The sequence below is a fragment of the Vipera berus genome (assembly GCF_964194415.1).
Source record: "Vipera berus genome assembly, chromosome: 2".
NCBI lineage: Eukaryota > Metazoa > Chordata > Lepidosauria > Squamata > Viperidae > Vipera > Vipera berus.
The window spans coordinates 8,907,018-8,934,867 of NC_138203.1; the positions used below are offsets into that span (position 1 = coordinate 8,907,018).

Below are 27,850 nucleotides of genomic sequence, written 5' to 3' on the forward strand. Positions count from 1 at the left end.
GCTTACCGGTTGAGCTCCGGATGGCTCCCGACCTTCGCTCCTTCCGACGTGATCTAAAAACTTATTTATTTGAACAAGCCGGCCTGGTCTGATGGGTTTGGGGGTTTTACATTGATTTTAACTAATTTATTGCATCGGGCACAACTATTTAATTTTTTTTAACTTTTGTATCTTGTATTTTTGATATTTGTTGCCCTGTACACCGCCCTGAGTCCTTCGGGAGAAGGGTTGTTGCCCTGTACACCGCCCTGAGTCCTTCGGGAGAAGGGTGGTATATAAATCAAATAAATATAAATATAAATATAAATATATAAATACTTAGTTGGGTCACGAAACGTTTGCAAGAGAACTACCACAATCATCTTCTCCCCTCGTCCTCCTCCTCCTCCTCCTCCTCCTCCTCCTCCTCCTTCTTCTTCTTCTTCCTCCTCCTCTTCCTCCTCCTCCTCCTCCTCCTCCTCTTCCTCCTCCTCCTCCTCCTCCTCTTCTCTGTAATTCCCAATCTTTTCTAGCACCGATGTTCCCTAGTTGAGGAACGAAACATCCGCAAGAAAACCACTACATTCAGAAAGCACCAAGGATCTCACAAGCAAATACGTCAACGCAAGCCCTTAGTCCTATCAGAGGAGTGGAAAATAGCCCCCTATAGCACGGCTTTTGTAAAAAAAAAATCCTGAGTAAATTGAGGAAAAGGATTACTATATGTCAGGGGGGAAAAAAATCTGAGACATAATGAAAGATCAACCTTGCTGAAGGAGAAACAACCTGGCTTCTCAAAGACGATATTTCAAAGGCCTTTGAGGGCACCAGCAATCAGGTGGATCGGATGATCTTTCATACTTTTTTTTGGTTGGGTATTTAGGAAAGGCTTTTGGTAAACCGTCTCGTCAATAACTCTCGAGTCAAGGCTAGCCTTCGTAAGTAGAGGGCAGGCCAGCTTATGGACAAATGATTTATGTTCGGGATTTATCTTGCAGATAAGTTATCAGGAAGCAAGGATGATAATTGCACCCGGATAGAAAAAAAAGGACGCTTGAGGCCCTAGAAAAATGTACAGATAGTCCTCCGTTTACAGCCACAACTGAGCCCGAAATTTCTGCCGTTAAGTGAGACATTCGTTAAGTGAGTTTAGCCCCATTTTACGACCTACCTTGCCACAGTTGTGGCAAGGGAATCCCTGCAGCCGTCAAGTGGGTAACCTGGTCGTTAAGTGAGTCTGACTTCCATATTGACCTTGCTGGTCAGAAGGTCGCGAAAGGCGGATCACGTGACCCTGGGACACCGTGACTTTCATAAACCTGAGCCAGTGGCCAAGCGGCTGAATTTCGATCACGTGACGATGGGGCTGTTGCAACGGTCGCAAGGGTGATACCTGGTCATCAGTCACTTTTTCCGGTCATGTAACTTTGAATGGTCACTAAATGAATCGTGGTAAGCCGAGGGCTTCCTGTAGAAAAGGGTTGTAAAGATGATCAGGGGTCTGGAGGCTAAAAGGTAGGAGCTAGCCTTTGTTTAGCCCAGGGGTCGGCAACCTTAAACACTCAAAGAGCCACTTGGACCCGTTTCCGAGAGGGGGGAAAAAAACCACTGGGAGCCGCAAAACTCTCTCGCGTGTGCACACACACGAGGGGGGAAGCTTGATGGAAGAGTTTAATTAAAAAGAAATAGAGGCTGTTGTGCATGAGTTCTCTCTCTCTCCCTCTCTCTCTCCCTCTCCCTCCTTCCCTCTCTTTTTCTCCCTCCCTCTCTCTCCCCCCGCCTCTCTCCCTCTCTCCTATCTTCTGCTCACCTGGCAAGCTGGCTTCACGCTCTTCTCCGACAAGCTGACACACATTCTTACTGGGCTGGCTCTCTCTTGCCCTTGGTCTGCCAGTCCTCTTCCCCCACTACGTAAGTAAAAGTTTGTGTTTGAGAGTGTGTGTGTGTGTGTGTGTGTGTGTGTGTGAGAGAGAGAGAGAGAGAGAGAGAGAGAGCGAGAGAGAGAGAGAGAGAGAGAGAGAGAGCTGCTGCTTTCTGCTGCTTCCTACTTCCTGCTGAGACACAGCAAAGGCAGGAGCCCCGCACCATAAGCTTGTCAGCCTGTTGGAAAACAGCATGAGGCCATTCTCTTTTTACACACACACACACACACACACACACACACGAGAGAGAGAGAGAGAGAGAGAGAGAGAGAGAGAGAGAGAGAGAGAGAGAGCACTGCTGCTTTCTGCTGCTTCCTGCTTCCTGCTGAGATGCAGCAAAGGCAGGAGCCCCACCCAATAAGCTTGTCAGCTTGTCGGAGAACAGCGTGAGGCTACTCTCTTTTTACACACACACACACACACACACACACACACACACACACACAGAGAGAGAGAGAGAGAGAGAGAGAGAGAGAGAGAGAGAGAGAGAAGGGAAGTGCAAGAGCCTCTCTCTGTCTCTGTCTCTCTCTCTCTGCAAATGGTGGAGGACAGGGAGCCGCAGGAGAAGGCTGAAAGAGCCGCATGCGGCTCCAGAGCCGTGGGTTGCCAACCCATGGTTTAGCCTAACAAAGAACAGGTTCAGGGAAGACAAGAAAGACATCTTGCAATCCTTAAAGGAGAGTCACAGGAAAGGGGGGGTGTCAATATATTCCCCAATGCAGGACAAGAAGCAGTGGGTTGAAGCTCCTGAGTGGGAGGTCTAACGTGGAAATAGGAGCAATTTACAGATCATGAGAATGATGAACCTCCCTCCAAAAACGTTACCCTACATATCAGAAAAATAAACATGGATTACAGATTTCTCTAGCTAAGTCTCTTTTCCCTAGAAAGAGTACAGAGAAGAGCAACAAGTATGATTAATAATAATAATAATAATAATTTTATTTGTATACCGCCCTTCTCCTGAAGGACTCAGGGCGGTGAACAGGGCAAACATATAAAAGTACAAAGATACAAAAGTTAAAAAAGAATTAAATGAACTGCCCAAGCTAAAACAATAGGTAAATATATTTACAACAACAATAAAATCCCAACCCATCCCCCATCAGGCCAGGCCGGCTTGTTTGAACAAATAAGTCTTCAGATCACGCCGGAAGGAGCGAAGGTCAGGCGCCATCCGGAGCTCAACCGGCAACCGATTCCATAAATCCGGGGCGCCCACAGAGAAGGCCCTCCCCCTGGGGGCCACCAGATGACATTCTCTGACCGGTGGTCTGCCAGATTAGGGGGCTGGAGGCTAGAACATATGAAGAACGGCTGCAGGAATTGAGTATGTCTAGTTTAATGAGAAGAAGGACTTGGGAGGGGTGACATGATAGCCGGCTTCCCATATTTGAGGGGCTGCCACAAAGAAAAGGGGGTCAGCCTATTCTCCAAAGCACCTGAAGGCAGGACAAGAAGCAACAGATGAAAGTAACCAAGGAGAGAAGCAACCTGGAACTAAGGAGAAATTTACTGATGGTGAGAAAAATTAACCAGTGGAGCGAATTGCCTCCACAGGCTGTGGTGCTCCATCACTGGAGGCTTTTAAGAAGAGATTGAACAACAATTTGTCTGGGATGATGTGAGGACTTCTGCCTTGGGCAGGGGATTGAACTAGAACAGGGCTTTTCAACCAGAGGTACAGGTACCACCTGTGGTACATTGGCACTTAGCAGGAGGTACGCTACCATCCTAGAAAAGTGGTAGAGGGGGAGGGGAATGTGGCAGCACTGCACAAGCCTGAGCGAGAGACGGCTGGAGCTGCAGGACTGTCAGGGCTCAGCGGAAGTGCCAGGATCAGCGCCAGTCTCCAGCTCGGCGCTGATCCCGGTGCTTCTGAGCCCAGAAGAAGCGCCGATCAGCTGGAATGTTGCAGCATCTCCAGGGTCTTGTGATTTACATTCAGAGGCTTGGCAACTGATTCATATTTATGACGGTCACAGTATCCCAGGGTCATGTGAAGTGACCAAAACCTGCTGCAACCACCCAGCAGAGGGGGAGAAATAAAAACCAAACACTCCCCCACCCCACCCCTGCTGCCAATCCTCAACAGAAATGCTCACAACCATGAAAACCTCGGACAGGCGGAAGAGCGCCCCCGGGTGGGCAGGCAGGTGTCTTGCTCGGCTGTGGCTTGGGGGGCATTTTTTCCAGTGCCATTGTAACTTCGAACAGTCACTAAGCAAACTGTTGTAAGTCGAGGACTACCTGTACTTCATCACTTTTTTCCTTTTTTTTTTTTGGTCATCCAGTTTTTGACCCCTTGCTAGGCGACTGGTGGTACTCGGATGCTGCCATATCCTAAAAGTGGTACAATGGGTGAAAAGGTTGAAAAGCCCTGGACTAGAAGACCTCCAAAGACTCTTTCTAGGGTTCTTTGATTCTAGGATTCTATAATTAAGGACCTTAACAGCCCAGGCAGGAATCTTATTTGGAAGGTTTATTTATTCATAAAGGATTTGGAATAAGTGGGATCCTGGCTTGTTTGTTTATCTTGATGATACCAATTAAAGAGCTTAGAATCTGGTTGAATAAGCAAAGATAAAGCAATGTGCTAGGGAAACATAATGCTGACTTTACATATATGCTGCTCAGTCTGGCAAAGGCTGAATAAGAATGGGATTTTGAGACTGTGATGGATTCTTGTTGAAAAGTTCAACTTTGCAGATGTGATGCATGCATGCACACACACACATACCTCAAGCAGAATTTTGATTGCACTGTCCGAATTGCCATTCTGATATTCCCCCCCCCCAAACCTTGCGGACATTCCTAGCTTCATCACGGGGTTGCAGGGAAAAAGGCTAACTGTCAGCTGCCACCCGATCCTTACTTGTGCTTCGCTGCTATGTGGTGACAGAGTGCCATGAACTGTGGAGACGGGGAATGAAGTGGGCAATGCTTGGGGAAATGAATGTAATGGCTGTATCTCCTTGAGATGCTGCCTCAAGGTCACCCAGATGGAAGAAAAAGGGGGCCATGTACCAAACTTCACTTGGACTGACCCTTATGAAAACATCTTGCAAGGACTTGATTGGCGAAATGAGAAAGTTAAGTGAGGGAAAAGTAGGAATATTATTATTATTATTATTAGTTATATTTATATACCGCCCTATTCCCTGAGGACTCAGGGCGGTTTACAGGGAATTAAAAATCCAAAATACAAAAATTAAGAACCAAATTAAAAAATATTAAATTAACCCTGTAGTCAGTTAAATAGAATAGAATAGAATAGAATAGAATAGAATAGAATAGAATAGAATAGAATAGAATAGAATAGAATAGAATAGAATAGAATAGAATAGATGGAATGGTTGTAGAGTGGAGTGGAATGGAGTAGAGTAGAGTAGAGCAGAATAGTGTTCTGTACCAGCCTGCTACCGGCCCTGCAGAAAAGGCAGGGACAACCCCTTTTACAAGAAGGCAAGAGGCTGGAATTAAGCCTGCCAAATTTATTGATACAAAAACAAACAAGACACGAACCAAGAAACAGGAGCTTTTCAAGCGGTTGCCTTCAGCAAACCAGCCCTCCCAAACATTCCCCTTTTATACAGTTTAGGGCGTGGCTTCTCTCTGCCTCCTTCCGAGGTGCCCCATTGCCTTCCTCTGTTTACTCCTGATTGACTGCCTCCTGCGTCGGGCGTCCTTGAACAGGGCCAGCTGTGGGTCATCTTCATCCACGCTGTCAGGCTCACACAGCTGGGTCTCCGTCGTGACCAGGTGGGAGGGGCCTGGCTGAGAGCTCTCATCAGCAAGCTCTCCAACCCCCTCAGCAAGCTCTTCAACACCCCCCTCCTCCTCCTCTGAATCGTCCGACCCAACTGCCGAACCCACAGGCTGACCCTGAATCACAACAAATAATAGAATAGAATAGAATAGAATAGAATAGAATAGAATAGAATAGAATAGAATAGAATAGAATAGAATAGAATAGAATAGAATAGAAAATATGGAGTGGAGTGGAGTGGAGTGGAGTGGAGTGGAGTGGAGTAGAGTAGAGTAGAGTAGAGTAGAGTAGAGTAGAGTAGAGTAGAGTAGAATAGAATAGAATAACAGAGTTGGAAGGGACCTTGGAGGTCTTCTAGTCCAACCCCCTGCTCAGGCAGGAAACCCTATTCCATTTCAGACAAATGGCAGTCCGATCTCTTCTTAAAAACTTCCAATGTTGGATTTTGGCATGCGATTCTCAGTTCTGGCTTTGCAATGCTGCTGCAATACACATGATTGTATTGAGCAGGGGGTTTGACTAGAAGACCTTCATGATCCCTTCCAACTCTGTTATTGTATCGTATTGTATGATCTCTAATAAACTATACCTTTCTCAACAAATGTAGCCAAGGATTGTTTCTATTTAGAGGTTTAAGTAGTGGCAGGTCCCACACTAACTTCACAACAGAACTGCAAAATAAAAGGGGAAATATGGTGGGTTATAGTGTTAAATAGCGGGTTCTTTGGCGCAGAAATGAAGATGCGAAGCTGAGTACAAGGTAACTCATTGTTTATTTCGTGCTGGAACTGTACTGAGGGAAAAGGCTGCAACTAGCCGCAATATATAGTCTAGCCCCTAGGCGGCAGCCAATAGGTTTGAATCAACCATTGCCACCTGGAGATAGCCAATTGGGGCACAGGAGACTTGTAGTCTGGGTTGCTGGAGAAGTTAGCTGCTCCAGCAACCCACCTGGTATTCCTGAAGAGCGCAGTACATAACATATAGAATGCCCTTGGGGGAATGTATGTTTCAACCATCTTTGTAAGTTGTATGCAATTCACCTTTGTCATATCCCCTCGGAAAGGATACTGGGGAACTGGAAAAGCTGCTGAAAAGAAAGCTCCGGAAAGTTTACCACATTTATTTATTAATAAAATGCATTGGCCACCCAGCCTGTCTCAAAAAGACCCAATAGATAGATCTCCTCTGCTTTTTAAAAAGTGAGCCAAGGGGGAAAAATGATTGATGTACAGCTAATTATACGTGGAAGAGAGAAAATGGGGGTGGGGAGGTCTTCCTCACTTTTTAATTGATGGATCATCTGGTGAAAAGTTGTACAGATGGCCATAAATATGCACGATTAAAAGAGAATTGGATTAATTTATGGACAACAATTCGTTCTGATGGCTACACGTTCCTCTCAAACCCAATTTCTGGGAAACTAAGTAGAAGATGTCACTGTTCACATGTCCTGGTTTTAGGTTTTCTGGTAGCATCGAGTTCCCTGTTGTGGGAATGAGTCTATTCTGGTTTGTTTGGAGCTTGGATCTGATCCACTGAGACTTTGCTTCATAGAATCATAGAGTTGGAAGGGCCAGTTCAGAGGTCTTCTGGTCCAGCCTTCTGCTCAAGGCAGGAGACCTTTTATCATCCCAGCCAAATGGTTGTCCAGTCTATTTTTGAAAACCTCCAGCTATGGAACTCCCACAAATCTGGGAGGCAAGCTGTTCCTTTGATTAATTTCTCTCAGCATCAATGAAGGAGAATACGCGTAGTATTAATGAAGGAGAATATTTGTAGCTCAGGGTTGAAATGAGGGGCCCTTGGTGCTCTCTAAAAAATTTGGTGGTTTTTCTTGCAGTGATGATGTTACCTGGTTTGGGTAATGAAATGTCTGTATGTAAATAATCAAGGTCAGAGAGCATCAAGGACCCGGCAGTCCTCCTCCTCCTCCTCCTCCTCCTCCTCCTCCTCCTCCTCCTCCTCCTCCAACTCACGTCTAGCACTGATGAGGTGACTTAGCTGGGTAATGAAATGTCTGCAAGAAAACAACCCAGTTCAGAGAACACCAATGCCTATACAGTTTTCCTCCTCCTCCTCCTCCTCCTCCTCCTCCTCCTCCTCCTCCTCCTCCTCCTCCTCCTCCTCCTCTTCCTCCTCCTCCTCCTCCCACTCACGTCTAGCGCTGATGAGGTGACTTAGCTGAGTAATGAAATGTCTGCAAGAAAACAACCCAGTTCAGAGAGTACCAATGCCTACACAGTTTTTTTCCTCCTCCTCCTCCTCCTCCTCCTCCTCCTCCTCCTCCTCCTCCTCCTCCTCCTCCCACTCACCTCTAGCACTGATGAGGTTACCTAGCTGGGTAATGAAACGTCTGCCAGTAAATAACCAAGCGCAGAAAGGACCAAAGACCGTTCATTCCTCTCAGTGTCAGAAAAGGTCTCCTAGGTTGGATTTCTCCTTCACAAGCTTTCACCCATTACTTCTTGTCCTGTCCTCAGGTGTCCTACCTAGAGAATAAGTCAAGCCCCTCTTCTCTGGGGCAACCCTTCACATACTGGAAGACAGCTATCATATCTGCTCTGCTCCACCTAGACCAGGGGTAGGCAACCTCGGCTCTTTTATGACTCATGGACTTCAACTCCCAGAATTCCTGAGCCAGCATGGCTCAGCTTGGAAACCTCTCTCTTTCCCCTCAGCATGGCTGGCTCAGGAATTCTGGGAGTTGAAGTCCATGAGTCATAAAAAGAGCCGAGGTTGCCTACCCCTGACCTAGACCTTCCTGTGCCTCTCAGTAGGAGAGTGAGGGCATCAGAGATAACTTTGTGGGTCTCTCAGCCAAGCTGGTAGATAATTGGTAATGGAGGCCTTGCACTCTAATTGGGAGGAGGGTCCTCTTTTCCCCTCCCCCGGAGAAGGGAAGGGGTAGACTATTGGGAGTGGGGTTTTCCCTTTGATTTAGAGCAGTGTTTCTCAACTTTGACCACTTAAAGAAGTCTGGACTTCAACTCCCAGGGTTCTCTGGCTAGGCCCTGTTGGCTAGGGAATTTTGGGAGTTGAAGTCCACAAAACCTTCAAGTTGCCAAGGTAGAAAAATACTTAGAGCATCCACGTAGGGTGGAAAAAATCCAGGAGCTTCCTCTTCCAGTGGGAATTTATTAAGAATATGAGGACAAAGCAACGTTGTATTTTCTCCATGAACCTTCATTCCTCCTGAAATGGGAAAAGTCCGATGATTTCTATCAAGTGGGAATGAGAGAAAAACACTGGTCCGCAGTTTTTGGTATCTGGCCAACAATCTTGTTTCTCAGCTAAAGTCTTCCTGGCTAGAAAATTGAGTGTTTCCTGCTGATTTCCTAGCTGAAGCCCCAGCTGTAATAACTACAGGGAGTCCTCGACTTACGCCCGCAACAGAATCCAGAATTTCTGTCGCTAAGCATGACAGTTGTTAAGTGAATTTTGCCTCATTTTCTGACCTTGTTTGCCACAATTGTTAAGCAAATCACTGCAGTTATTAAGCTAGTAACACGGTCGTTAAGTGAAACCCAGCTTCCCCATTGACTTTGCTTGTCAGGAGGTGACAAAAGGGGATCACATGATCCCAGGATACTGCCACGGTCATAAATAAATACGAGCCAGTTACCAAGCTGTCTGAATTTTGATCACGTGACCACAGGGATGCTGCAACGGTTGTCAGTGTGGAAAAAATGGACACAAGTTATTTTTTTCCAGTGCTGTTGTAACTTCGAATGGTTACTAAACGAATGGTGGTAAGTCGAGGACTACCTGCACAGCAGAGAAGCCATCACTATTTCTGATGAGATAGTATTCTGCATGGTGGCGCAGTGGTTAGAATGCAGTACTGCAGGCTATTTCTGCTGGTTGCCTGCAGTTAAGCAGTTTGATCTTGACCAGCTCAAAGTTGACTCAGCCTTCCATCCCTTCCAAGATCGGTAAAATGAGGACCCAGATTGTTGGAGGCCAGATGCTGACTGTAAACAGCTTAGAGAGAGGCTGCAAAGCACTGTGAAGTGGTATATAAGTCTAAGTGCTAATTTCTATTCTATTCTATTCTATTCTATTCTATTCTATTCTATTCTATTCTATTCTATTCTATTCTATTCTATTCTATTCTATTCTATTCTATTCTATTCTATTCTATTCTATTGCCATGGTGGCCCAGTGGTTAGACTATAGTATTGCAGGCTGACTCTGCCCACTGCCAGCAGTTTGATCCTGACCGGCTGAAGGTTGACTCAGCCTTCCATCCTTCTGAGAATGGTAAAATGAGGACCCAGATTGTTGGGGGCAATTGGCTGTAAACCACTTAGAGCTGTAAAGCACTGTGAAGTGGTATATAAGTCTAAGTGCTTATTCTATTCTATTCTATTCTATTCTATTCTATTCTATTCTATTCTATTCTATTCTATTCTATTCTATTCTATTCTATTCTATTCTATTCTATTCTATTCTATTCTATTCTATTCTATTCTATTGCCATGGTGGCCCAGTGGTTAGACTATAGTATTGCAGGCTGACTCTGCCCACTGCCAGCAGTTTGATCCTGACCGGCTCAAGGTTGACTCAGCCTTCCATCCTTCTGAGAATGGTAAAATGAGGACCCAGATTGTTGGGCGCCAGAAGCTGACTCTTTAAACTGCTTAGAGAGGGGCTGTAAAGCACTGTGAAGCAGTATATAAATCTATTGTTATTGCTGTTCTGCAGGGACTTCTAAAATACATTTGTTGTTTCCCCCCCCCCCTCCGTTTTGTTCTTAGTCGCAGGTCCTGTTTCGTCTCTGGTTGTGGACTTTGAAGCCCTGGATGCAGAACTCAAAGAAGCCGAAAGTGAAGGAGGCGAAGAAGAAGAAGAAGTCGAAGCAGTGATAGGGGAGAAACCAGAATTGCTAGTAAGGCTTCATAGCAATCTTCTAACTACAGGTGGCCCTCGATTTACGACTGCAACTGACCCCAAAAATTCTGTTGCTAAGCGAGGCATTTGTTAAGTGAATTTTTGCTCCATTTTACGACCTTTCCTACCCCAGTTGTTAAGTGAATCACTGCAGTGTTAAGTGAGTCAGCAGGTTGTTAAGTGAATCCGTCAGAAGGTCGCAAAAGGAGGATCACGTGATCCCTCGGGACATTATTCATTGCAAACTACTTTTCAATCTCTGGAAGGAAAAAAAAATATAAGGTCAATAATAGTCCAAGGAGATAAATCAGGCTTGCTGCTTGTTTTGAATGCCAGTGCTTTGAGTAACAGGTAGTCCTCGACTTAGGACCACAATAGAGAGCCTTGGTGTAGCAGTGGGCTAATGCCTCCTTAAGTAACACCAGCTGCCTGCAATTAGTGCAGGTTCGCGTCCCACCAGGCTCAAGGTTGACTCAGCCTTCCATCCTTCCGAGGTAGGTAAAATGAGGACCCAGATTGTTGGGGGCAATTAAGCTGACTTTGTAATAATGCCGCTTGGTGTGTGTGTGTGAAAGCCCTAATAAGCAGGCATATACATAGAATGAAGGCTATTGCTAAGCACATTGATTTGTGCTTTAAATTGTAAGCCGCCCTGAGTCTTCGGAGAAGGGCGGGATATAAATGGAATTAAAAAAAAATAGGGCCCAACATTTCCCTTGCTAAGTGAGACAATGGTTGAGGGAGTTATGCCCCATTTTACCACCCACCTTTCTTGCCACAGTTGTTGAACAGAATTGAATTACATACTGTATTTGGCCAAGTGTGATTATACACACAAGGAATTTGTCTCTAGAACAGAAGCTCTTAAGGGAATCACTGCAGTTGTTAAGTTAGTAACGCGGTTGTTAAGCGAATCTGGCTTCCCCATTGACTTTGCTTGTCAGAAGGTCACAAAAAGAGGATCACTTGACCCCGGGACACGGCAACCATCGTAAATATGAGTCAGCTGCCAAACATTTGAATGTTGATCACATGACCATGGGGATGCTACAATGGTTGTAAGTGTGAAAAACGGTCGTAAGTCACTTTTTCCAGTGCCGTTGTCACTTCAGCCACCAAATGAAATGTTGTTAGTCAAGGACTGCCTGTAGCGTATTTATGTTTTAGACTAGAGGATCCCTTGTCAATCCTGCAATGTGATGCTTCTTAGCCTTGGCAACTATAAGATGTGTGGACTTCAGTTCCCAGAATTCCCCCTCAACAGCATGCCAAAGTCAAGAAGCACCGCATAATGGATGGACGATTCAGCTTTCCAACTTTCCAGTCTCCTGTGTTTGCTTTTGTAACATGCTTATGACATTGTTTTTTATCTTGCTGAAATGACACTCTGATCTTAAGGAACTATATTTAACCTTCATGTGTCTAAAGCAGGGATGTCCAACCTTGGCAACTTGAAGACTTGTGGACTTCAACTCCCAGAATTACTCAGCCAGCATGACTCAGTGCTAGAAGAGAGTGGGGTTGACATGACTGGCCAAGGAGTTCTGGGAGTTGAAGTCCACAAGTCTTCAAGTTGCCATGGTAAGACATCCTTGGTCTAAACATTTAGTCACCCAATGTGATGGAGAACCACCTGGCAAATCATTTCTATGTTTCTTAACACTTGCCCTGGAGCTCTTGGGGACTGGAGGAGGTGAAGTGTTGTTAAATTAAATTATTATTAAATTAAATTTTATTATTAAATTAGCCACATTGTGAGGGGGATGGGTGCTTTAGATAGATAGATAGATAGATAGATAGATAGATAGATAGATAGATAGATAGATAGATAGAGGTAAAGGTTCCCCCGCACATGCGTGCTAGTTGTTTCCAACTCTAGGGGCCGGTGCTCCGTTTCAAAGTCGAAGAGCCAGCGCTTGTCCGAGGACGTCTCCGTGGTCATGTGGCCGGCATGACTAGACGCCAAAGGCGCACAGAACGCTGTTACCTTCCCACCGTCGTGGTCCCTATTTTTCTACTTGCATTTTTATGTGCTTTCGAACTGCTAGGTTGGCAGAAGCTGGGACGAGTAATAGGCGCTCACTCTGCTACGCGGCAATCGGGATTCGACCCGCCAAACTGCCGACCATCTGATCGACCGTTAGATAGATAGACAGACAGATAGATTGATAGATAGATAGATAGGATAGATATAAATGATAGGATGGATAGATAGATAGATAGATAGATAGATAGATAGATAGATAGATAGATGGATGGATGGATGGATGGATGGATGGATGGATGGATGGATGGATGGATGGATAAACAGGTTAGCCAACCCATCATTTTCCTAAGTCTCTCCCCTTTGAGGTTGTTGATGGATGTAGTATTTCCATCAGAATTAATTATCATTAAATCTTGGACTCTTGGGCAAACTGCCTTTCTGTAACACGGAATCCTGGCTAGTTTTCAGCTCCGCCTCCTTTTCTCCTGCTCCAACAGGAAATCCACATCGAAAGAGAGGAGGAAGTCCGTCAGCGAGGCCTGCAAGAACGGAAGCTCACCAACCAGTTTAATTTCAGCGAAAGAGCCTCGCAGACCTTCAATAACCCTGTGCGGGTAAGGATCCTGGCGCCCCTTTGCAATGCCGGGCAGTGCCCCTTTCCAGGAACCCTTGAAGCAGAGCACAGGTAGTCCTCGACTTACGACCGCAATTGAGCCCCGCAATTGTCCATTGCTGAAGCGAGGCAGTTGTTAAGTTGAGTTTTTCCCCATTTTACGACCTTTCTTACCACCGTCGTTAAGTGAATCACTGCAGTTGTTAAGGGAATCCGGCTTCCCCCTTGACTTTGCCGGTCAGAAGGTTACAAAAAGGGGGAATCGCGTGATCCCTGCAACTGTCATAAATGTGGACCAATTTTATGACCTTTCCTGCCACAGTTGTTGAATTGAATTGGATTGAATACTTTATTGGGACAAGTGTGATTAGACACACAAGGGATTTGTCTCTGGTGCAGAAGCTCTTATGTGAATTGCTGCAGTTGTTACGTTAGTGTAAGGTCCCAGTCCCTTACTTGAATGTGAGATACCATATCAATCTAATCAGATAACCCTAGCGGAGGCTTCTTTGTTGTTGTTGTTAGTTGTAAAGTTGTGTCTGACCCATCGCGACCCCATGGACAACGTTCCTCCAGGCCTTCCTGTCCTCTACCATCTTCCGTTTAGGCTCACGGCTACTGCTTCGGTGACTCCATCCAGCCACCTCATTCTCTGTCGTCCCCTTCTTCTCTTGCCCTCAACCTTTCCCAGCATTAGGCTCTTCTCCAGTGAGTCCTTCCTTCTCATTAGGTGGACAAAGGATTTGAGTTTCAGCTTCAGGATCTGGCCTTCTAAAGAGCAGTCAGGGTTGATCTCCTCTAGGACTGACCGGTTTGATCGCCTTGCAGTCCAGAGGACTCACAGTAATCCATAAAGGGGGGAGGCTTCTTAGACAGCTCTTTATTTGATCAAATAAGATGGCTGGGTGGCAGGCAATCTGGAACGCTGGCAGAGTTACATCCAAAAGTGCCACACCTTAGAAAGTCAGTAGCCTTACTTTATAAACTTTGTTAGCCAATGAAATTCAGACAACGGAGCCATTGCATCATAAGGAAGACATCAATCATTCCTGTACTCTCCCTTATTCCCTCCTTCAGTACATCCCATCCATGTCCATGTTTCCCACGGTTGTGTGAGATTTCCCTGGTGCAAACGCCGATTACGAAAAGCAAGAAAGCAGCAGTTAGACGAAACAATTTCCCTTTTCCCCAGAACCTTTCATTAGTCACTTGGTTGTTAAGTGAATCTTGCTTGCTCATTGACTGCCTGTCAGGAGGTCTCAAAAGAGGATCAAGTGACCCCGGGGATGCTGCAACCGTCATAAATAAGAGTCGGTTGCCAAGCGTCCAAATTTTGATCTCGTGTCCATGGGGAGGCTGCAACGGTCGCGTGAAAAACGGCCGTCAGTCACTCTTTTCCATGCCGTTACACCTGAATAGTCACTAAACAAACGGTTGTAATTCGAGGACTACCTTTATTGCCTTGCCCCAGTGGAAGTGGTCTGCTTTGGGCCTGATCAAAAGCAATGGGGCCTCAATTACTTGGATCCATCTTTTGCATGCTGGTGGAGGGCGGTGCCCCTTCCATGTGGGGCTCTCAACATCTGGGAAATTCACCAGATATTCGTCACTGTTGCAAACCTGGGAAATTGATCCAATTTGGAAATTTTAATGATCAGGAGTGACATGTAGCCACCTTCCAAAACTTTAAGGGCTATCACAGAGAGGAGAGGACTGAATGTATTCTCCAAAGCACCAGAAGTAAAGGTGCTTTTTTTCAGGAGGCAACTGGACTTTCTCATTTTTCTTTGAAGACGTTTCGCTTCTCATCCCAGAAGCTTCTTCAGCTCTGACCGGATGGTGGGGAATGGAAGGATTTATACTCCTTGCAGACAGCTGGTCGTTTGCCTTCTTTTGGAGAGCCATTGAGGCCACTTGGAGGCTTATCTGTGTCCTCAGGGTCACCTGAGTGTCACAAATGGGTGTGGAGACTTCTTGGCTGCAGGATGTTTCCTGCCCTGGGACCTTTTACCGTTGAAGATGGGCGCAGGCAGTTGGGGATAAGTCTGTGTTGTCTGCATCTCAAATTGAAGCGCAAATGGTTCCTGTAGTCTGCAATGTTTTCTGGAAATCCGTTCATGCTCCCGCACCATTCGAAGGGGTGTACCTCCCAAAGTGTAAACATAACTTGTATGGTGCTTGAATTCCGGGATGAAATTCTTGACAAGCTGTTTTCTTACAGGACAGGGCCTGCCAGATGGAGCCCCCGCCCAGAGCAACTTTCTCGGACACCGCCAATCAGGTAATTCCTCCTATCTTCCTGCTGGGTCTTCCAGGACACCCCTTGCATGCAATCCAGCTGCTGTTAACAGAGGGATAGAATGCAATCCTAGTTTGCATTAACAGACTCAAGATCGGGCAAAGTGTTAACATGACTTTACAAGGCCTTGGTAAGGCCACACTTGGAACACTGCATCCAGTTTTGGTCACCACGATGTTAAAAAAAAGATGTTGAGACTCTGGAAAGAGTGCAGAGAAGAGCAACAAGGATGATCAGGGGACTGGAGGCTAAAAGATATGAAAAGCAATTGCAGGAATTGGGTATGTCTAATCTAATGAAAAAGGTAAAGGTAAAGGTTCCCCCGCACATGCGTGCCAGTCGTTTCCAACTCTAGGGGGCGGTGCTCATCTCCGTTTCAAAGCCGAAGAGCCAGCGCTTGTCCAAGGACGTCTCCATGGTCATGTGGCCAGCATGACTAGACGCGGTGGCTCAGTGGGTTAGGACGCTAAGCTTGTCGATCAGAAGATCGACAGTTTGGCGGGTCGAATCCCGAGTGCCGCGTAGCAGAGTGAGCGTGTGTTACTCGTCCGAGCTTCTGCCAACCTAGCAGTTCGAAAGCACGTAAAAATGCAAGTAGAAAAATAGGGACCACTACGGTGGGAAGGTAACAGCGTTTTGTGTGCCTTTGGCGTCTAGTCATGCCGGCCACATGACCACGGAGACGTTCTTGGACAAACGCTGGCTCTTGGGCTTTGAAACGGAGATGAACACCGGCCCCTAGAGTTGGAAACGACTAGCACGCATGTGCGGGGGAACCTTTACCTTTACCCTTTTAATTAATGAAGGAGCGCCAAAGAATTGAGGCCTTTGAACTATGGTGCTGGAGAAGACTCCTGCGAGTCCCTTGGACTGCAAGGTGATCAAACCGGTCAGTCCTAGAGGAGATCAACCCTGACTGTTCTTTAGAAGGCCAGATCCTGAAGTTGTAACTCAAGTACTTTGTCCACCTAATGAGAAGAAAGGACTCACTGGATAAGAGCCTAATGTTGAGAAAGGTTGAGGGCAAGAGAAGAAGGGGACGACAGAGAATGAGGTGGCTGGATGGAGTCACTGAAGCAGGAGGCGTGAATTTAAATGGACTCCAGAAGATGGTAGAGGACAGGAAGGCCTGGAGGAACATTGTCCATGGGGTCGTGATGGGTCGGACACGACTTCACAACTAACAACAACAACAACAAATCTAATGAAGAGAAGGATCAGGGGTGACATGGTAGCTGTGTTCCAACATTTGAGAGGCTGCCACAGGTTCTCCAAAGCACCTGAAGGCAGGGCAAGAAGCAATGGATGGAAACCAATCAAGGAGAGAAGTAACCTAGAAGTAAGGAGAAACTTCCTAACAGTGAGAACAATTAACCAGTGGAACGGCTTCCCTTCAGAAGTTGTATGTGTTCCATCACTGGAGGCTTTTAAGAAGGCACTGGATAGCCATTTGTCTGGAATGGTATATAGGATTTCCTGCCTGAGCAGGGGGTTGGACTAGAAGACCTCCAAGTTCCCTTCCAACTGTTATTCTGTTAATCAGTGCAAAGGCTTGCCTCCAGATGTTGTGGGGTGCTCTATCACTGGAGGCTTTCAAGAAGAGATTAGGCAACCATTTGTCGGAAAATGGCATAGGGTCTCCTGCATTTGTTCCAAGCAACCGAAGACAATCCCTTAATTTGTGGGGAACTCGCCATTTGCATGCCTTAGCAACCTGTTAAATTTGTCTGAATGATCTTGAAAAACAACACATGTGCATGCTTTTGCAATGTGACACCCGTGGGGATGAAGTTCTACTTTATGTTATTTTTTCCTCTTTTTGTTCCTGGCAGGATCTCAGCTCATCCTCACTGTCCTTAGTTATAGGCCCTTTGGGAATTTCCTTATGCAACAAAAAAGGCTCTGAAGCTTTGCCGCCAGCTCCTACTTTTCTATCTTCTTTCCTTTTTCCTTCCCTCCTTCCTAAACTCACTTTCCTGTTTGCTGCAGCTCTTTCTTGCTTGGGCATCTCAGCCTGGACTTCTTCCTATCCTTCCTCCTGTTTCAGCATGATTCCTGTCAGGACACAAATCTTGCAGGTATAATCGTAACTGGCACTGCTCTAATTTTTGTAGGCTTCTGTTTTCCTGGCTTGCTTCACACTTTTTCTTGGAGGTTGCATGGGGGACTAAATTAGTGTTTTTCAAACTTGGCAACTGTAAGAGGTGTGGGCTTCAACTCCCAGAATTTTTTTGTCTTGAGATGTCCAGAACCGGATTGCAGGATTGTAAGCGTGACCTCACTAGTGCGGCATAAAGTGGCGTTATATATAATATAATATCCTTTAAAAGGTAAAGGTTCCCCCGCACATGCGTGCTAGTCGTTTCCAACTCTAGGGGCTCAAAGCCGAAGAGCCAGCGTTGGTCCGAGGACGTCTCCGTGGTCATGTGGCCGGCATGACTAGACGCCAAAGGCGCACGGAACGCTGTTACCTTTCCCACCGTAGTGGTCCCTATTTTTCTACTTGCATTTTTACGTGCTTTCGAACTGCTAGGTTGGCAGAAGCTGGGACGAGTAACAGGCGCTCACTCTGTTACTCTGTTTGGCACTCGGGATTCGACCCGCCAAACTGCCGACCTTCTGATCGACAAGCTCAGCGTCCTAACCCACTGAGCCACCGCGTCCCTATAATATCCTTTAGTCTCGAATTTTCTGCATGCAGGGAGTGTGGGTTCCCTGGCAATACATTCCGTTGCATCCCCTTTCTCGTGGTCTGCATTTCTTGTAAAACTGATTTTTTTTCAGAACTTGGAGACTTGTTTCCACCGCAGGCATCTCCAACCTTGTCAACTTTAAGACCTGTGGACTTCAATTCCCATAATTTGCCAGCCAGCAATGCTGGCTGGGGAATTCTGGGAGTTGAAGTCCACAAGTTTTATGAGTTCAAGGCCTGCCTTAGCTGCGAAAGCCAGCTGGGTAACTTTGGCTCAGTCACTCTCTGAAGCCAACCTACCTCACAAGGTTGTTGCTTTTGACAACGGTCTTCCTAACTCAGCGGCTCAACTTTGATTGTACTTTAAAAACTACCGGTATGCATTTTAGGCATCAACTTAACCCGGGGTGTCTGACCTTGGTAATTTGAAGATTGTGGACTTCCCCAGCAAGGCTGGCTGGAGAATTCTGGGAGTTGAAGTCCAGAGATCATAAAAGGGCCAAGATTGGACACCCCTGCTTTAGAGCAAGGCTTGCCTTTGTTTTGGTTCCACAGCTGGCTGGGGAATTCTGGGAGTCGAAGTCCGCACCTCTTAAAGGGGCCAAGTTTGAAAAACATGGGGCTAGCTCAGGGGTCTTCAAACTTGGCCCTTTGATGCCTTGTGGACTTCAACTCCCAGAATTCCTCAGCCAGTGTGCCTGGCTGAGGAATTCTGGGAGTTGAAGTCCACAAGGCATCAAAGGGCCAGGTTTGAAGACCCCTGGCCTAGCTGAACCAAGCAAAGCATCTTCCGCCTCTGTAGACAGCTGACTCGCTCTTTCTCCCTCTTAGTGGAACATCTACGACGCTTATGTGGAAGAACTGCAAAAACTGGAGAAGTCAAAGGAGAAAGAAAAACAGAAAGCCCCCGTGGCCAAGAAGGAAGACAAGCTAATGGGGAGAAAATTAACTTCTCTAGAATCACAGGTGCGGTTGCCTCTTTCTGTACTGTGCTGAGCGGGCTTTAATTCCAGTCTCTCTTGAGGTCATCTCCTTACCCCCCCACCCCCGCCCACCTTTTATTAGCAAACTGTGACCTGCTTTCTCTCGTGGTCACTCTGATTCTAGTTGATATTTCATACAGGTTTCATCCTCGGCTTACGACAGCTCACTTAGTGACCGTTCAAAGTTACAACAGCACTGAAAATTGTGACTTAGGCCCGCCCTTCACACTTCATGACCCTTGCAGCATCCCCGTGGTCATAGGATGTTGTACATTTCAGAAAAGCCTCGCCACTGACTTGTATTTATGATGTCCCAAGGTCACGTGGTCCCCTTTTGCGACTTTCTGACACAAGCCCTAGTGGCACAGTGGTTAGAAAGCATTTTTGCAGGCTACCTTGGAGTTACCCTCCTCCTTGGGCACCACAACTGAACTGGCAGAGTGGTGGATTTCTCCATAGTCAGGCAGGGAATAAATCCCAATGGGAGCCCTGGTGGCGCAGTGGTTAAAATACAGAATTGCAGGCTACATTATTGCTCCCTGCTAGCAGTTCGATCCTGACGGTTTCAAGGTTGACTCAGCCTTCCACCTTTCTGAGGCCAGTAAATCGAGGACCCAGATTGTTGGGGGCAACTGGCTGACTCTGTAAACCCCTTAGAGAGCATTGTGAAGCGGTATACTGTATAAGTCTAAGTGCTATTGCGATGGATGGATGGATGGATGGATGGATGGATGGAGACAGACAGACAGACAAACCGATAGACAGACAGACAGATAGAAAGACAGACAGACAGATATAGAGCCCTAGTGGCACAGTGGTTAGAAAGCAATTTTGCAGGCTAACTTATTGCCCCTTGGAGTTACCCCTCCTCCTTGGGCACCACTCCACAACTGAACTGGCAGAGTGGTTAGGGCACCACCGAGCCCAGCTCTGCACAAGCTTTAAATATGCACAGCCACATTCTGTTGTACCTCCACCCGGCAGGAGATTTGGATTGGCCTCGACAAAGAGATTTGTAATGCAGAGGCAAGGTGATTTTTGAAACACTTTGTGTCCCTTTGAAGCCTCTCCGGGTTTCATACCTTCGAGGCTCGTGAGGGCTTCTGGGCAGGTCCTCACAGAGCTGGTTTGCGTCCTTACAGAAGGCCAGGGGGACCCATTTGCTTTTGAGGAGAACTTGGAAGAGCGGGGCTTGGTTGGACCCCTTCGTAGATGTGCACACATCTCCTCACTGATCCCACTTTGCCCAGACCAAAAAGATGAATGAGGTCTGTGGGAGGAAAAAAATGAGATGGTTTGCTTTTCATCCCGGTGAAAGATTATATTTGCCCATTACTGATGCAAGAGACTATTTTTGTAGCTCAGGTTTGAAGTGTGGAGTCCTTGGTGCTCTCTGAGCTTGGCTGTTTTCTTGCAAGTGTTTCATGATCCAAGTAGGTAACATCATCAGTGATAGAAAGGAGTGAGGTTTGTGAACTGGGAGGAGGAGGAAGAGGAGGAGGAGGAGGAAGAGGAGGAGGAGGAGGAGGAGGATTGTGGGGTCCTTGATGCTCTCTGGGCTTGGTTGTTTTCTGGCAGACATTTCATGACCCAGATAGGTAACATCAGCAGTGCTGGAAAGGAGTGGGGTTTATGAACTGGGAGAATAAGGAGGAGGAGGAAGAGGAGGAGGAGGAGGATTGTGGGGTCCTTGGTGCTTTCTGAGCTTGGTTGATTTCTGGCAGATGTTTCATGACCCAAGTAGGTGACATCATCAGTGCTGGAAAGGAGTGGGGTTTGTTCTCTGTGTATATATAAATGGCTTGCCCTAATGTGTTGGTGGGGGAGTTCTTAGTGGTCCCTTGATTATGCTGTTGTTTACTGTTTGATTGTGTGTCTGAATTGGTAGTTCCTTGATTGGATTATTGTTTGCTTCTTGATTGTTGGTCTAGTGTTAATCTTGGTGTTACCCTCTGCTTATTTGGGTGTTGAATGGCTGGTGAGGCGGCCTTTTAGGTTTTTTTTTTTATTGTCTCTTTTGAATGATGTGTAGTTGTTGTTTACCTCCGTGTACCTGTTGATGGCCGATTGGTCTAAATGTCAAGACTTCCGGGAATTCACTAGCTGTTTTGGACTTACCGATGACTCTAAGCCATGATTTGTTAACCAGGGTTTGTTGAATAAAATTAGCTCAAGAGTTCATGCAGGACACTAAACCAAGTGCAAAGAAACCCCATTATGGCTTCACTTGATGGAACCCAGTGGGTGGCAGGGAAGAAGGGGTCGATTTAAGCCTATTAAATTGATTTTGGGAAAGAAAACAGATGGAAAGGAAAAAAGGATTTGACTGCTGATTTAATTACACGGACAGTACAGGGGCCCATGATGGATTAATCCCCAGGCCCTCACTCAGCTCATTTTCTCCACATGGCCGGAGAGAGAAGCAACTTCTTGTGTCTGTGTGAAGCCTGAAACCTGGCCGCTGAATTATACACAACTACACAGGCAATCCTCGACTTACAATAGTTCATTTGGTGACTGTTCGAAATTACAACGGCACGGAAAAAAAGTGACTTGTGCCCATTTTTTCACACTGAAGACCGTTGCGGCATCCCAGTGATCACATGATCCAAATTCAGACCCTTGGCAACCGACTCGAACTTATGACGGTTTCAGTGTCCCAGGGTCAGGTGGTCCCCTTTTGTGACCTTCTGACGAGCGAAGTTTATGGGGAAGCCAGATTCACGTCACAGCTGGGTTGCTAATTAACCACTGCAGTGATTTTTACTAAACAAATGTGTCAAGGGAGGTTGTCAAATGGGGCAAAATTCACATAACAAATGTCTCACTTACAGTGAAGGGGGGAAAAAAAACACTTGCTCACCTGCCGATTTTGGACGTTTGCCCACTGACGAAGAACCGATCAGTCTATATATTTTAATGGTAGGTTTATCTGAACAGTGAGAGACAGAATAATAACTAAACAAAAAAAAATCCAGAAAAACCCATTTCAAAAAAGTTATAAATTGATTTGCATTTTAATGAGTGAAATAAGTATTTGATCCCCTATCAATCAGCAAGATTTCTGGCTCCCAGGTGTCTTTTATACAGGTACCGAGCTGAGATCCTAATCACAGCTTGTTACCTGTATAAACGACACCTGTCCACAGAAGCAGTCAATCAATCAATCAGATTCCAAGATCAAAGAGCTGTCCAAGGATGTCAGGGACAAGATTGTAGACCTACACAAGGCCGGCCGGAATGGGCTACAAGACTGTCGCCAAGCAGCTTGGTGAGAAGGTGACAACAGTTGGTGCGATTATTCGCAAATGGAAGAAACACAAAATAACTGTCAATCTCCCTCGGTCTGGGGCTCCATGCAAGTTCTCACCTCGTGGAGTTTCAATGATCATGAGAACGGTGAGGAATCGGCCCAGAACTACATGGGAGGGTCTTGTCAATGATCTCAAGGCATCTGGGACCATAGTCACCAAGAAAACAATTGGTAACACACTACGCCATGAAAGACTGAAATCCTGCAGCGCCCGCAAGGTCCCCCTGCTCAAGAAAGCACATGTACAGGCCGGTCTGAAGTTTGCCAATGAACATCTGAATGATTCAGAGGAGAACTGGGTGAAAGCGTTGAGGTCAGATGAGACCAAAATCGACCTCTTTGGCATCAACTCAACTCGCCATGTTAGGAGGAGGAGGAATGCTGCCTGTGACCACAAGAACACAATCCCCACCGCCAAACATGGAGGTGGAAACATTATACTCTGGGGGTGTTTTTCTGCTAAGGGGACAGGACAACTTCACCACATCAAAGGGACGATGGACAGGGCCATGTGCCGTCAAATCTTGGTGGAGCCTTGGTGGAGCAGTGGGCTAATGCCTCCTTAACACCAGCTGCCTGCAATTAGTGCAGGTTCGCATCCCACCAGGCTCAAGGTTGACTCAGCCTTCCATCCTTCCGAGGTAGGTAAAATGAGGACCCAGATTGTTGGGGGCAATTAAGCTGACTTTGTAATAATGCCGCTTGGGAGGGGTGTGAAAGGCCTAATAAGCAGGCATATACATAGAATGAAGGCTACCGCTAAGCTTGTAAGCCGCCCTGAGTCTTCGGAGAAGGGCGGGATATAAATGGAATTAAAAAAAAAAAATCTTGGGTGCGAACCTCCTTCCCTCAGCCAGGGAATTGAAAATGGGTCGTGGATGGGTATTCCAGCATGGCAATGACCCAAAACACACAACCAAGGGAACAAAGAAGTGGTTCATGAAGAAGCACGTTAAGGTCTAGCCAGTCTCCAGACCTTAATCCCATAGAAAATCTGTGGAGCTGCCAAATGTCAGCCTCGAAACCTTAATGACTTGGGAAAGGATCTGCAAAGAGGAGTGGGACACAATCCCTCCTGAGATATGTGCAAACCTGGTGGCCAACTACAAGAAACGTCTGACCTCTGTGATTGCCAACAAGGGTTTTGCCACCAAGTACTAAGTCATGTTTTGTGAAGGGGGTCAAATACTTCTTTCACTCATTAAAATGCAAAACAATTTATAACTTTTTTAAAATGCTTTTTTCTGGGTTTTTTGTTGTTGTTATTCTTTCTCTCGCTGTTAAAATAAACCTACCGTTAAAATTATAGACTGATCATTTCTTTGTCAGTGGGCAAACGCACAAAATCAGCAGGGGAATCAAATAATTTTTCCCCCTCACTGTAGCAACAGAAATTTGGGGCTCAGTTGAGGTCGTAAGTCAAGGACTATCTGTGAATTAGCCTCTTTAACAGGACGCTGGTCCCCACCGGGAAGTGAATCTCACTTATGGTGGTAAATCTTCCTGCTCATGAGGACTGGGCACTTGCGATGTCATCTTACTGGCTCAGAAAGATGATTCTGTTAGCAACAGATCATTAGGAAGGAACAGAGATTGTTCTAGGGGGACTCCATTAGCGCTTTCTCGGCACGCTTCATTAATTCCCACAGCAAGGCTGTAATTGGCGCATCGGCAGTTGTTTTGTGCTGCTAATTCTGGGGAAGACAGAGGAGGCTGGGTGTCAGGGTGACATGCCTTAAGAGCTACTATACACCTCCCCCCCTAAAGAAACCCGGGGTGACATGGCTTAGGAGCTTCATATCTGCCCCTGAAAATTTGGACTTTCAGGTGGGGAACTGCGTGGGTTAAAATCTCCCACAGAAACATCCTGAAGATTAAATCTGGTACGTCCGTGAAGAAAATAAGCAAGTTGGTGGGTTGGTTTCAGTTTTACATCTTGACAAGTTTCGGGGCAGAATTTGGTGGGATAAGTACATCTGCCCAGCCCTCAGACCTGTTTGATCATTACAGACAGTTCTCGACATAAACCATCCGTTTTTAGTGACTGCTGGAAGTTACAACAGCACTGAAAATATTGACTTATGTCCGGTTTTCACCCTGACGACTGGGGTGGCATTTCCCCAAGGTCATGTGATCAAAATCCGGGTGCTTGGCAACTGGCACGTACTTATGACGGTTGCAGTATCACGGGGTCAGGTGACCCCCATTTGTGACCCTCGCAGTGGGTTTGGAGCACAACTCCTTGGACAACTGCCTTGATCCACAAAGGAAATTTTGTGCTCCGTTGTGCCGGTTAGTCGTGGACTACCTGCGTATTACTGGTAGGGTGGGCAGCTATGTGAAATTGATAAACAGAATAAAACTAGAGTAGACATTTCCCACTTCAGTTGGCGTTAAAATGTTTGGGATTTACCAGAAGACCTCGGAAGTTCCCTTCCAACTCTGTCATTCTCTTAACTGATCAGTGGAACGGCTTGCCTCCAGAAGTTGTGGGTACTCCAACGTTGGAGGTTTTCAAGAATAGACTGGGCAGCCATTTGTCAGGAACGGTGTAGGGTATCCTGCGTAAGCAAGGGTTGGACCTCTAAGGCCCCTTCCAACTCGATTTTTTTCCATATTCTATATTCAATATCCCTGGAGGTTTTCCAAAATAGACTTGGACAAGAAGACCTCAGAAGTCCCTTTCAGCCTGATGATTCAGCCCGATGATTCATCTCATCTTTTCACTAGCATCTTTGAAGGAGAATCTTTGTAGCTCAGCGTCGAACTGTGGGGCCCTTGGTGCTCTCTGAGCTTGCTTGTTTTCTTGCAGACGTTTCATGACCCAAACTAGGTAACATCACTAGCGCTGGTGATGTTACCTAGTTTTGGAAGTGAAATGTCTGCAAGAAAACAAGCAAGCAAGCCTTCCTCCTCCTCCTCCTCCTCCTCTTACAGATATTTCATGACCCGACTGATGATGTTCCCTAGTTGGCTCATAAAATGTCTGCAAGGAAACAACCAAGTTCAGAGAGCACCAAGGACTCCACAGTTCTCCTCCTCCTCCTCCTCCTCCTCCTCTTACAGATATTTCATGACCCAACTGATGATGTTCCCTAGTTGGCTCATAAAATGTCTGCAAGGAAACAACCAAGATCAGAGAGCACCAAGGACCTCATAGTCCTCCTCCTCCTCCTCCTCCTCTTCCTCCTCCTCCTCCTCCTCCTCCTCCCAAACTCCACTCCCTTCTAGCAATGGTGATGTTACCTAGTTTTATAATGAAACATCTGCAAGAAAGCTATCAAGCTCAGAGAGCACCAAGGACCCATAGTTCTCCTCCTCCTCCTCCTCCTCCTCCTCCTCCTCCCAAGCCCCACTCCCTTCTACCACTGAAGATGCTACCCTCCGCCCAGCCTAGCTGGAGATCCCGTCACTCCGAGGCAGCCTCCCACCCAGCGCCACATCTTGCCATAGAAAATTCCAAAGCCGAATGGTGCATTGGGAGTGTAGGAAGCCACAGTCCTTGCCGGGCCGCCGTGCTTTTGCTCTCAAACATACTCATCCCCTTTTTCAACAGAGCGATGACATCAATAAAGTGGCCAAGGCGGCAAAGATCGTGGAGCGGATGGTCAACCAGAACACCTTCGATGACATCGCCCAAGGTGAGGACCCAGAAGGCTGGCTGGGGCGCTGCCTGAATGAGGTGGGGTCGTTCTCGCTCATTTCCTTGGCTCAAATGAGCCTTTGCATCCATTTCCAGTTTCTGTCACTGGTCATGAGGGTGAACCAGCAACGGGGATTGCTGCAGGGACCAGGTCATAAGTACCTTGTAAGGCAGAGGCCCCCAACCTTTTGGGCACCAGGGACTGGTTCTAAGGAGAAAGATTTTTCCGCGGACCGGACTGGACGTGGCTTCGTGTGCTGTCTGCATCCCGCAGATGGGTTTTCACTTGTTTGCGCGGCCCGGTTGCTGGCATGCCACGGCCCAGTGCTGGTCCATGGCCCGGGGGTTGGGGACCCCTGTTCTAAGGGGTCCACTATAACTTTGAATGGCAGTTAAGCTACCAGTTGTAAGTTCGAGGACCACCTCTACATTTTCTAACATTTTTATATTGATGCTCACAAACTATGAGTGTTGTTTTTTAAGTGTTGCTTTGGGAGATCTTTCAGCTTTCATTCTTTGGATTGGAATACAGGTATGTCTATGTTAATGAAAAAGAAGGATTAGGGGTGATATAATAGCAGTCTTCCAATATCTCAGGGACTGCCACAAAGAGGAGAGAGCGAAGCTATTTTCCAAAGCGCCTGAAGGCAGGACAAGAAGCAATGAATAGAAACTAACCAAAGAGAGAAGCAACCTAGAACTAAGGAGAAGCTTCCTGACAGTGAGGACAATTAACCATTCATTTGCCTCCAGAAGTTGTGGGTGTTCCAACCCTGGAGATTGGACAACTAATCACTTGTCTGAAACGGTCTCCTGCTTGAGCAGTGGGTTGGACTAGAGGACCTCCAAGGGTCCCTTCTAGCTCTGTTGTTCTGTTCTGTTAATCCTCCAGAGACCTCCCAAGGAGCCTTATAACTTAAAACATTAAAAATTTCAAGCAGCATCCTAACCCCGTGCAGATTGAGAATGGAAGGAAAGAAATGCAGGGAGTCCTTGAACTTGCAACGGTTCACTTAGTGAGCGTTCTAGAGTTACAACGGTGCTGGGAAAAAAAATGACTTGCATTTAGTTCTCATGCTTGCAAGCGCTATAGCATCCCCACAAATTCAACGTCACGTGATCGCCGTCTGGCTTCCAGCAGCCCAAATCAAGGGTGGGGGGGGGAAAGAAGGAAGTCAAATTTGCTTAAGCGACTGCAATGATTTCTTGAACGACTGTGGCAAGAACATTAAACGTCGAACATTTCTAATCATCTGTGAGGTTGTTAAAATTGGATGCGACTCCCTTAACGACCCAACCTTGCTTAACAACAGAATTTCTGCTCTAAATTAGTATGTTGAGGATTATCTGTAGCTTAAAAAGAGAAACAGTCATACTTTTGGTGTTGTTGAAGGAAAAGCCTTCCATCATGGTTTAGTCCAAGCCGGGAATAAACAACATGGCGACTGCTTTAGAAAGAAGGTTGCAGTTTATTGAAGAGGAGAGCCAGACAGGAAGATGGCTCTGGCAGAAAAGAGAAAAAAGGGGTGAGCACATGTAGGGAGTGGGTTTTTATACCCTCTGGAGCCTTTTGTTTGGAGTTGTTTCCTGTTCCTGTTTTGAGGCTTTGCATTTCCTGTGTCATGTATTTTGACCTGTGTCCCTTTGGCATCTGTGAGTTAATCCTATTATGTCCTGTCCTAGAATTTGGGTGGGGTATGTAGATTTTAGGTGTCTTTGTCTTCTTAATCTTCTAGCTCCAACCTTCCTGGATGGTT

The 27,850-nt window shown here is 46.4% G+C and overlaps 1 protein-coding gene across 1 annotated transcript in view; it reads left to right on the forward strand.

The window, feature by feature from the left end:
- Positions 1–27,850, forward strand: part of DNAI1 (dynein axonemal intermediate chain 1) — a 162,026-nt gene that overhangs the window by 26,596 nt on the left and 107,580 nt on the right. The window contains exons 6-10 of the mRNA XM_081316338.1: positions 10,431–10,561; positions 13,048–13,164; positions 15,385–15,444; positions 18,986–19,120; positions 26,007–26,091. Of these exons, the coding sequence (XP_081172464.1) occupies positions 10,431–10,561; positions 13,048–13,164; positions 15,385–15,444; positions 18,986–19,120; positions 26,007–26,091 (528 nt within the window). The remainder of the gene's footprint in view (positions 1–10,430; positions 10,562–13,047; positions 13,165–15,384; positions 15,445–18,985; positions 19,121–26,006; positions 26,092–27,850) is intronic.